The following is a 12,320-nucleotide window of genomic DNA, read 5'->3' on the forward strand; positions in this document are numbered from 1 at the left end:
GCACTGGTAGGCTGCATTTGATGGGCGCTGGTGAGGCTGCATTCAATGGGCACTTCATTAAAAGGGTGGGGTATACATGGGCAGGGCAAAGAGGGTGGAGTCAGGGGTGGAGCAAGGGAGGGGTGGCAAAATTAGGTTTCGCCTAGTGTCAAAAATCTTTGCACCAGTCCTGCTTACAAGCAGAAAGGCCCAGGCCTAAGTAGGAAAGTAGATAGCTAGGTTTTAAGTACAAAGTCAAGAAAATTCTTAAGTGCTAAAGCTTCATGCAGAAAACAGAACAAGCAGCATTGCATATATCATAGCTCCCAACTGTCCCTGATTTAGAACAAAGGCCCAGTTTCCCAGTGCTCAACCTTTCATCCAATTTCAAAATTGCTGCATTGGTAAATTTTAAAAGCCAGAATAAAGGAATAGTAGTGGTTAAAAAAAATGAACTTGTGGGGTTACTAATCTTTTTTTTGGATAATTCTCCTTTAAGGGGGCATGGTCAGGGTGTGTTCTGTGCATACATAGTTTTGATAATAGGTGTTCCTTGTTCCTATCACAAAAAGTTGGGAGGAATATATATAGCTGCTTCAAAGAAAAAACAGAAAGTGAGATTGCTATTTCATAATAGTGTTCATGTTTCAAAAGCTAATATTAAGTCATTCAAAACTAATATTTCAGTAGATGCTCACAGATCAAATCACAGCTTCTAATGCCTGTCAAGGACACTGAAGACAGAGGACCTCATTTAAGTTCTCTCCACCTGCCATAACCATGGCACAGCAGACCCCCTCTGTGGGGTATATTTAAAAAGCATTAAATGTGACATTCACCAAATATTCACTGTAGGCAAATCTTCACGGTGAATGTGTTATAAAATTCAGCAATAATTCACCTGCAGTGACAGTTTGGTAAGTGTCACATTCACTGCTTTATTATTTTTTTTTTATAATATATGTACAAGACAGTGAATGGGAATAATAAGACCCAATGCAGAAGTGACAAAAATGGGACCTTCAGGAATACTGCTGCTTGAGTTCTTGACAGATACAGTAATGCCCCGTACACACGGTCGGACTTTGTTCGGACATTCCGACAACAAAATCCTAGGATTTTTTCCGATGGATGTTGGCTCGAACTTGTCTTGCATACACACGGTCACACAAAGTTGTCGGAAAATCCGATCATTCTAAACGCGATGACGTAAAACACGTACGTCTGGACTATAAACGGGGCAGTGGCCAATAGCTTTCATCCCTTTATTTATTCTGAGCATGCGTGGCACTTTGTCCGTCGGATTTGTGTACACACGATCGGAATTTACGACAATGGATTTTGTTGTCGGAAAATTTTATATCCTGCTCTCAAACTTTGTGGGTCGGAAAATCCGATGGAAAATGTGTGATGGAGCCTACACACGGTCGGAATTTCCGACAACAAGGTCCTATCACACATTTTCCGTCGGAAAATCCGACTGTGTGTACGGGGCATAAGTCAGCGGGAGATTCAGTCCATACATATCTAAAATATCAGTATTGGGGGACTAACATTTTAATGGAAAACAAACCTGAAATTCATAAGTTCTTATGTCTCATCACTACTATGGTATGCTGGTTTGAACCAGTAGACATTGGCTTGGCACTAGTAGACACTCCTCCAGATGAGGTTGTGATGACATTTAGGTTGGCATGATAATGTAACCTTATTTGGCATAGTAAAAACCTGTGGCAACTGTTGCTCTGAAAAGATATTGAAGAACACCAGTGAAATGTGGACCACAAGGGTTTACATTTTGGGTACCATTCAGCGTTTAGAGTCTAGAAACTCTTGCCCCACCACCAATAGCCACAGTTAGCCACTGTAAAAATATAAACAAAACATATACTTTGATTTGACATCAGTCTAGTAACCTGCTGATAGACAGGACTTACTGTTCATGTCTTTTTAAATATTTACAAGTAAGGAAAAGGAAATATGGAGTTATAGTCGTAATTTCTGCGAATTTCATAGTAACAGATATGCAATTCTCAGATAAATCATGGCCTTATCAGTTTTTGTTACTTAACTTTCATAAAATAATACTGATAAAACTATATGCATTGAAAACAGCAAGCTGTCTAAATTAAAAGAAGTCTGGCTATAAATACAGTATCTAGCATAACTGTTGGTAACAGTGGAAGCGGTATGACACCTGCATTAATCAATCACAGGGTAAAAAATAGTATTGCTACCCTAAATGTATCTCAACATATACACCAGTAATGAGGAGTTTACTATGTATCTCTGCTATTTTTTCGCTTTAAACATACACATTATTTAAATAGAAATGTAATATCTTATCTCTGTGTTACCAAACACCCTATAACTGTAAAATGCCACATATATGAGTCAAACAACATTGCAGGTTATATTGCACCAATCACTATGAATACATTAAATAATCTTTTAAGTTACAAATTATTTAAAGGGGCAGTCCACCAAGCTGATATTTCAGTTTTGACACTGGTAGGTTATATAATCCTCTAACCAGAATCTACCAAAAATGAAAATCTTAGTTTTGGGTAGACTAACCCTTTAACTTTAACTTTATTTTGGAATGATTAGAACTGTTCACTCTATAGAATACTATCTATTATAAATTGTAAAAATATTGGTCCAAAAATACTGCTGCTACAGGTCAATAACTTTAAGATTTACTCTCTAGACTAAAATGACTACAGTCTAATATATATTTTAGCAGATTTAAATGTAATAATTTTATAATTTTACATGTGCTATTATTGTGTCCCTTTAGAAATGATCCAGAAAAATGTCTATCCTAACACAGACTGTTCCTAGAACCAAAAGGAAGCTCATATAAAAATACAAATGTTATATCTGATAAAGACAGGTTTCAAACATAATATATCAAATTTTGAGTTGGGCACTCACATTCAAATTAAGTCTATGTTAAAATTATGGAAAGACTTTTAGCATGCAATTAAATGATACTGCATGTCTTACCATAGTTTGTATGTTAAAGATGTTCTAGCTCCTCTAAAATATCTTATCCCTCACCTTAGAGCCCTTTCACACTGGGGCACGGGCCACGATAGTGGTAAAGTGCCACTTGTTTTAGCAGTGCTTTACCGCTGTTATAGCGGCGCTTTACGGCTGCTAGCAGGGCGCTTTTAACCCCACTAGCGGCCGGGGGAAAGTGCAGCTGCCAAAGCGCTTTGCAGGTGCTTTGGCAGTGCTGCCCATTGATTTCAATGGCAGGGGCGGTTTAGGAGTGGTGTATACACCGCTCCCGCACCACCCCAAAGACGCTGCTTGCAGGACTTTTTTTTCAGTCCTGCAAGCGCACTGCCCCAGTGTGAAAGCACTCAGGCTTTCATGCTGGGGATGCTTGAGAGGCGCTTTTCAGGTGCTTTACAGGCCCTATTTTTAGCACTAAAACGCCTTAAAAACCCCTTCAGTGTGAAAGGGGTCTTAGTCTGCAAATGGGGATCACTGCTCTCTGTGTGAGAATGGCATTCTCTCCTTAGAAATCCTACATCCCCCCCTCGCTGTCAGAACTGCAGCATAGCAATTATTAAGGAGCCTGAGCTTTGCTGATTGAAGCTATATAGCTCTGACACATAGACCAGAGGTCCTCAAGGGCAGGCTACATGGGAGTTACAGTACATGCTATTTTAGGGGCCCTGAAATCTTTTTAACAAAAATCAATGCAGCACTTACTGTTTCACTGTATGCTAAATGTCTTTCAGTAATTTTCACAAAGATTTTAATTAGACTTGAATGTGTCTTTGTTAAGGAATAATTATATGTATCAGTAAGCTACCATAGCCAATTTAAAATTGAACTATACTAAAATGATAATTTTCTGGGTTAAATTTAAAAAAGCAACCTAAATGCTAAAATAATACAATTTCTAGCGGAAAACATTAATCCAGGCTGCCTACAAAGCAGGTCACATGATCACTCTTAGCCATTTGATGAAAGATTTACATCCTTGGTCATGTGACCAGTAAGGGAAAGAACCTAGAGAAACATTTTCTACTTAAAAGGTATATCAGCCATTATACTTTATTTATCCATCCCAGCAAAAATGATAACATTAGAGGTTTGCTTTAAATTCAAGAATCTTGAATGAGGTACATTACATTAACAACTTAAAGGGGTTTTTTCACTGTTTCCAAAAATAGGCAAAATATTCACATATTATGGTATTCCTATAAAAGACTATGGGAGGAATTCCTAAAACTGAATAATGCAAAATCTGGTGCTATTCTGCATAGAGACAAATCAGCTAATTGAACAAGCTGAAATTGGAAGCTAATTGGCACAGCTGCACCAGATCTTGCACGCACCAGTTTTAGTAAATCAACCCCAATGCGTTATGTCTCTTATTATGGAAGAGTCCGTTTTTTTCTTAGCCACTGGTGCATTGTCCACTGAAGATCCACAAACCCAAAGCGTGTGGTCAGCAGTCACATAAATGAGCACAAACCTAATTTAATAATAAAATAACTTTATGGAGGATTTTTTTTAATTATTATTTTCAAGTTATGTACTAAGAACACTTGGGTTCTTTTGTTAATAAAGATCTTGTCACTAAGAAAACAAAGTTTTAAAAGACATACTAAGACATTTCTGTTATGCCAGGAAAGTCATGAAAGTGTTTCTGACACGAAAAAAGGTTGAGGACCACTAGTTTAAATACTTGTGGAGAACAAATGATATCACATTCAATGTACTATTACTAAATGCAATGTGATTGTTTTATAATGGAATGGCGGTAGAAAACATGGGAACATAACAAACCAGAGGCAAGGTAGGGACAACCCTTTGTTCTACAAGGACTGCCACTGGTCTGATTCATATTTTTTCAAAGTGGGAAACCCCTTTAACTGGATTTAAATATTTAGTCTAAAAAACACATCAGCAACATGGAAAAACACATCACTGAATTTTGAGTTTTCTGGTTTTTGAAATATGTGATTATCAAGGTGTACTGCAAAATGTCTTAATTTCATCATGTTTATATGGTTATAGCATACGGTTTTATTTATTTAATCTTCTAGGAGTCAGTAGGCATGTAAACTTTAGAAAATATAGACATTTTTGTTTTGTGCTCTGAAATAGTTATTTTGTAGAATGTAATACATGGTGGAAACCCAAGCCTGTCAGATAAACAGTAACCGTTTTTCCATACTGCAAGACAAGAAGTGTATTTACCATAAATCAATGTGCAAATACTTTGTGCCTTAGTAAAGATTTAAAAAAAAAAAGTTCAGTCTAAATATATATTATATCAGATTGCCAGTCAGCGGTAGTAATGTAAGTGGATTTGGTTGTAACTATGATGGACATTTTTAAAACATGCTCCACAGATAACTGGGCAGAAAGTGTGGTGCTGCCCATAACAACCACTTGCATGGCATTGTAAACTGTCATTGCCCAAGCAGTGCTTAGAAAGGGAATGCAAACATCTGATAAGCTGCGCTTTTTTTCACAGTTAGCTGTAGAGCAAAGGGGCTCATATTTAAAAACAGAAGCAAAGTAATAGTGCTGTTGCCCATAGCCACATATTAGATGCAGAACTGCATCTTTTTACCTTTCAGGCCGATAGCTTCCTATAAGCAACTTATCCAAATTCCTTTGCTGTAATTTTCTAAGTGAGTGCCAATTAACATGATTGGTAAGCATTAAAAAGAAGGCTGAGAAACAAACACATGTATCATTAAAATTCATCTATCAGCATTTGTTCTGAAGGCAAACAAAAAAGCAGTATTTATATCTAATAAAGAATATACTAGGAGCAACTATATTTTCTCTATCTCTAAAAGCCAAAAGTGTGAATGCTTTGGAAGACAAGACATAAAAAGTTTACAGTGAGTTGGTACAGAGCGTGAACGTTTGGGGAACACGGCAGCTGTCATTTAATCACTTGATACATGGTTTTCATTCTGTAGAACATGCCAGCGCTCAATCTTCTTATCTTTATTCTTCAGGCACTCATACCAGTGTTTCAAGCGCTCTCCTTTGGCATTGATGCCCAGCTGACAGCCACCTACAGGGAGAATCCAGACATAATAACTTGATATAAAACTGTCAGATAATAGAAATGTGTTAAAGCTTACCACAAAGCAAAATCAGGATTATACAGGATTTATATTAAAACGAAGGACTAGCTGATAGTAGATCAATGCTATTGCTAGATACTGGGCCACACCGCAAGTACAAAAAGGCCATATTTTGAACATCAGTGGGTTAAAACTTCTATTGATATTTTACTGCTGTATGTAACCCCAGTAAGATGTTTCCTCAAGTCTTGACTATTTTATAGCTGTCTGACAGAACAGGAAATTGAAGGAAACCCTCACAATGAGGGAAAAGACAGTAATAAAAAAAAAAACATCTAGTATAGCGAGGAAGGCTGAGCCTGGTCCCACTCTTCCTATACTTCAAGTCATGATATTTGTTCTTTACTGTAATAGGTGGCCTTTTTTTTGTCTCAGCTATGCAATGAAAAAAATAAACAGATTTTCAGCATGTATTTTTGACCATTTCCATTTATTCAAAGTATTTAATCAATTGTATTAATGGCGATGAACCTGAGCTCATATTTTGATGACAAACTTGTTATGTGCAATTGTTATGTGGAAATTATGCTTTGATTAACAAAATTATAAGGTTATCAGTTATTTTTTCTGTCTGATTGTACACGCTGATGCAGTGCAATCAAATTGCATTCATGCATTACCAAGGCAATAATTAACCTGTCATTGAAGTCATGATAAATGAGAATAGATGAAAGGTAGATTGTGTTTTGTGTATAACTAACAAGGTATTGAAACAATCTTGTTTCTAAATGTTGTTTGCACAGTAAGTAGTGCATGCACTACTTTTCAAAAACACACTGCACCAAATTACATGGTACTGGGGTACAATGTGGTTCAGTGCAGGCAAACAGACCGCATTTGTGATCTGCTTTGGGGGTATCATTAGGAATGCAGTGCAGAAAGTGAGCATGGAAATGTGGGTTTCCTGCACCGTGTTCTGGCGTGAATGATTCCTTAGATAACAGACACCCTTCACATCACAGTTCTCCTCCCTCACATCACAGTCCCCCTTTACATTGCATTCCCTCTTGCAACCACAGTCCCCATCACAATCCCCCTTGCAGTTATAAACCCACACAGCCACCATTGTCATCCTCACAGCATAGCCAGGGGGTGGGAGTTGCTGTAGATTTGGATGGAAAAAACATCAAGGAAAAACAAGCAACGTCCTCACAGTGACGGTTCCTATGCACGTTCTCCTAAAAAATGCACGGTAGATCTACCTTCTCCATCTTTCACTTCACTTCCTCAGGCGAAACCACTCTTAGGCTATCCTCTCAACCGGGCACCAGGTAACATATGAGGTCACCACAACTATCCATCAGGCAAGCCCCAGTCGGGCGATGCCCCTTCTAATTCAAACATTCCTAATGACACTTACCTGTCACTGAACACACAAATAGGGTCTTTATGACCCTCTTCCTCACATACTTCTTATGATGACACATACAAAGAAATAAAAACTGAGAGTTTTACTCCAGAACTCGATTCATGTCAACGCCTTAACAGAATTAATCTTTCTAAACATAATATATATACTGTATATATAAAATGTCAATACTGCATTGGTTCTTTTGTAAAATGATTATATACATATATTTCTTTTTGCTGTATGCTATTTGTGTAACTCTCAGTGATGTCACCCCTACCCGGGGATTTTTTTTGCCTTGGTTTGTGTATATATTTGCATTTTTCTTTGGATTTCTTTTTGCCCCAGTTTTTGAGTTTCACCTGGCACGCGTGGGCCACCCATGTTTTTCTCACCACAGGGTGGCCTCTTTGTCACTTTCTGCAACCCAGGGGTGTGGCTCTTCACCTGTGGCTCCTGCTGCCATTTGTGTTGGCGGATGCCTGATGGGTGACATCACTCCAGCGTTCTGGGCGGGGCTGCACCGCAGGCCATATGTCCGGGGACCAAGCCGGAATGCATGCCAGCTGAGGAAAGGCAGAAGTTCACTGCCTGGTAGGTTTCTCTCACCAGTCAGATGTATATAAAGTCTTGGCACCCCCAGCGTCCCAGGAGCCATCGCTACGATCCACGGACTAGGACGTGCGGCATCTTCCACCGGCTGGGACTCTCTGGTAACATCTTATATGCATGGTAAACTACTTTATTATTACTTTCTCTTCTTGTACTTTTCACTAGCAATTTAGTCTGGCCTCTTTTGCTTCATATCCTTGGTATTTGCAGCAGAATTTATATATGGTTTGTATCCTGTCGTGACTATGCAGCTACACATAGATCTTTTTTGGTTGTGGCTGACTTTAATATTTATCTGCATGTGTACCCTCCTGAGTAATAATACACTTTTATTTTGCTGTGTGAGTACTTTATGTAATAGCAATACAGCTCACAGTAACATATGCATTTTTATGCATACACATACATGCATATATTCTCTCACTTACCATATATATACCCTTCTTTTTTCTTGTTACCAGATTGCTTTTCCATTTCCATGCCCTTCCCTCCTTTGGTGTGTTACTCTAGCAGGTCCTGCTGGACCTCATTTAGGTGCTGATATTAATAAGGCTACTTCCTTCCCTCGGCAATGTGATGGTCATCATTGATTGTTTTTTCATTCCTTTGGCTGATGTATGTAAGCTCCATTTGTTGTCAACATGTGAGTTCAATTTTCAAATAAGGGAACAATAATAACTCCTTTCACTGTTATATGATTACTGTGGTGTCTATAATCCTTTTTTGCTTCATTATAGAAGTGATCCGTTCTATTAAAGCATACACCCCCGACGAAAGATTGAATTCTGAAACGCATCGGGTATTCTCCATGTATGTTCTGCCATGGTGCCCTCATCCCAGCAGTCCTTGGAATATGTAGAACTGTATGCACTCATGTAAACTTGTAATATGTTGGCTTGATTGTACGCCAGCCTTCTACATTTTTAATGATATTCCTAATAAAATTTGTATTGGATTTTTGTTACAAATATTGCTCTGCTAATTTATATGTTACCATGATTTGATTATGTGTTATAGGCCACTATGGTCCCATTAGGGGGTTATTCTTGTGTTTTCCACATAATTGGGGATGTTGGCCTGATTACCCCATCAACCATACCTGCATCTTTTTTGCAGATTTGGACAGAGGGCAAGAGCTGCTCAACTTACTATGTTAAAAAAACAGTTATTACTACTCGTTAATTTGAAAAGACTCCTGCACTCTGCCCAGATCTGCAGCACCTTCCACCTCTGTCCTGCTGTGAGGATGACAGCGGCGACAAACAGGACTGTCACTCAGTCCAGGTCCAGACCGCGTTCCGACATTTAGTGATCTTTTTCATATGCCATTGGTAAAGAATGAGTTGGAAGGTTTCATAACCTCATTTTAACTAAATGGATTTAAATGTAAATCCCTGCGCTGATCTGAAATGGTGAAATGCTGCTACTCAAGACCAGGAAGGAATCACATAAATACTAATAATATAAATGGTACTAATAATATAAATGGTACGTTATTCCCCGTGTTAAAGTATGTAACACAATGTATTTGAATGAACAAAAAGTGACTGATGTGTGCACAATAGTATGTAAAGTGATAGCCTTAATGAATTGAGACTGATACTAAATAGATTAGTGCATAAGTGACACTCTAAGGTGCTGAAAACAGTACATATGAATAAACAATCTATATATGAAACAATTGTGCCTTATGTGATAAACAATTATAGAGCACAATGTTCATATCCATGAGCAAAGATGCAGCATGTGGAATCTTTTCCGATTAGTTTCCACAAAACTGTCGTGTACTGGGAAATTCCTAGTAGACGACAGTTTTGTGGAAATGTGTCGGATCAGAGAGTCCTTGTAGCGCCACTCATCTGGTTGGACAAATGACATCGTCACCAGGCAATTTTTTCATGCTCAAATTTTCTGCCTTGCTGTAAGTGTAACCTTTACAAGCATTTTAAAAAATGTATGCAGTTTTACACTATGAGGCTTTTTCTTTCCTTATATATGATTTCCTAAATCTTGGGAGTTCCTTCTTTATTTAAACGGATACAAAAGTTTACATATTATTGCACCTGAGACTGAGTTTAAACTGGCTAATTGCTGTGATGTGGATGAGCTGAACGCCTATGGAAGTGAGTCAGTTCCTTGTTCTTTGAATCACCTGAGTTCAATCTTTGGAGGTGTTTGGTTGTGAAAAAACCTAGGTGAGTGATATCCACAGCGAGTCTGTTCTCTGTTATTGGGATCCACCATATCTGGTAAGAGGCCAACTTTACTTTATGAAACATCATATTTCAAGTCACTGGAGATTACTTACCAGTGGAATCCAGTAGAAATCTTGCAAAATTCAGCGCTTTTCAACATAGGAGATTAATGCAGAAATCTGTCTGAAAAGATTCCACATGCTGCATCCCACATGCTGCATCTTTGTTCATGAATATGAACTTTGTGTGATATAATTGTTTATCACATAAGGCACAATTGTTTCATACATAGATTGTTTATTCATATGTACTGTTTTGAGCACCTTAGAGTGTCACTTATGCACTAATCTATTTAGTATCAGTCTCAATTCATTAAGGCTATCACCTCACATACTATTGTATACACATCAGTCACTTTTTGTTCATTCAAATCCATGGGGGTTTATTTACTAAAGCTGGAGAGTGCAAAATCAGGCTCAATTCTGCACAGAAACCAGTCAGCTTCTAACCTCAGATTGTTCAATTAAGCTTTGGCAATAAAACCTAGAAGCTGATTGGTTTCTATGCAGAAGTGAGTCTGAGTTTGCACTCTCCAGCTTTAGTAAATAAACCCGACTGTGTTACATACTTTAACATAGGGAATAACGCACCATTTATATTATTAGCATTAACAAACGAGTGTGAATCACAAGCTATCATTTAAATTAGGGCAAAATTGTTTGAGAAATGAATAGGTTTACTAACAATGTACTGTATTTATACCTACAGGATATGTAATGCCACATTTGAAACTCTAAATTCAAATGTTAAAAATGCTGTAAAAATGTATTAAAGATGAAAACTAGCCTTACCTTCAGTCTTTCCCAGCCTTAATGTTCCTGTCCCACCCACTTCATTCCATGAAATTCAGTTCTTTCAATCATGGAGACTCTACATTACAGGTGGTTGTGAAGTACAGGTTCATAATAATTATTGATTTACAAAGGACTTGGCATAAATTGTTATGCTATTAATTATGAGTTTATAGGTAATCACTTCTGTGTATATAGTATATACTGTATATGTATTGGTATATATATATATATATATATATATATATATATATATATATATATATATATATACTACGATCTCTGACCTTACCATATGGTCACATTCCTAAGCTTGAAACTGTTATATGACCAGACTGGGTAAAATCAGCCATTTGATAGAACTGGTTATAACCTGGGGGCCCTCTCAATACATTTCACATGTATATAGGAGAACAAATAAGCCCACAAAAGGACCTTATCTAGGACATATAGGAGGTGAGTGTGCCTAGAACCTTGTGTAACGGTTGTCGCTTCCAAGGCTTTCTGATGTTTCCAGATGTTAAGAGGCTTCCTGGATTGAATTGAAGCTGTATTTATCCAGTTTATCACCTGTGCTATATCTTTACCTGAAGCTAAGTAAATATCTTTTATTACTATACTACTTGTGAATTGTTTGAATTATTACACTACACCCACAAATCTGAAAGGGTAAGCATAAGAACCTGTTGACAAATAAACCTCTCTTAACAAGGAATTTAACCGTTTGTTAAAGGGTGTACCCTAGAGAGGTCTGAATACAAATACGGTCTGCCTAGAAACTCAACCCATCCAGACTGACATCCACTGATCAAGGCATTTAATATTTACATAACGCCTCCTGAGAGCCAGCCCATGACTTGCATTTGGGTCAAAGGACTCTTAAGGAAATATATACAGCACACTACTGGCCCCTCCTACCAGCAATGATCTGCCTGCATTGCACAGAAAGACAAAGGTTCCATCTTTTATTTGAATTAGCATGTTGATGAGGGTGTGAGGGAGGAACCAGGGAAGGCAAAATATAACGCTGATTAAACTTCAGCTTTAAATAGTAAATTATTGTTTAATTTGCCAATTCAGTAATTGGATAATATGACAATGTGCTTAGCAGACTTGTTATTCAGAGCTGGGGTCCTAAGATTAATTTACAAGGAGTCTGTATGTTCATGTTTGCACAGGTTTCTTTAAGTACTCCAATCTT

General features: G+C 37.7%; 1 protein-coding gene across 4 annotated transcripts in view; it reads right to left on the minus strand.

Moving 5' to 3' along the window:
• Window positions 1-413: 413 nt before the first annotated feature.
• Window positions 414-12,320, minus strand: part of RPH3A (rabphilin 3A) — a 433,918-nt gene continuing 422,011 nt past the window's right edge. For all 4 annotated transcript variants that reach the window (XM_073625921.1, XM_073625905.1, XM_073625913.1 and 1 more), the window contains one exon: window positions 414-6,040. In XM_073625921.1, the coding sequence (XP_073482022.1) occupies window positions 5,910-6,040 (131 nt within the window). In that variant the 3' untranslated portion in view covers window positions 414-5,909. The remainder of the gene's footprint in view (window positions 6,041-12,320) is intronic.

The sequence above is a fragment of the Aquarana catesbeiana genome, linkage group LG01 (assembly GCF_042186555.1).
Source record: "Aquarana catesbeiana isolate 2022-GZ linkage group LG01, ASM4218655v1, whole genome shotgun sequence".
NCBI lineage: Eukaryota > Metazoa > Chordata > Amphibia > Anura > Ranidae > Aquarana > Aquarana catesbeiana.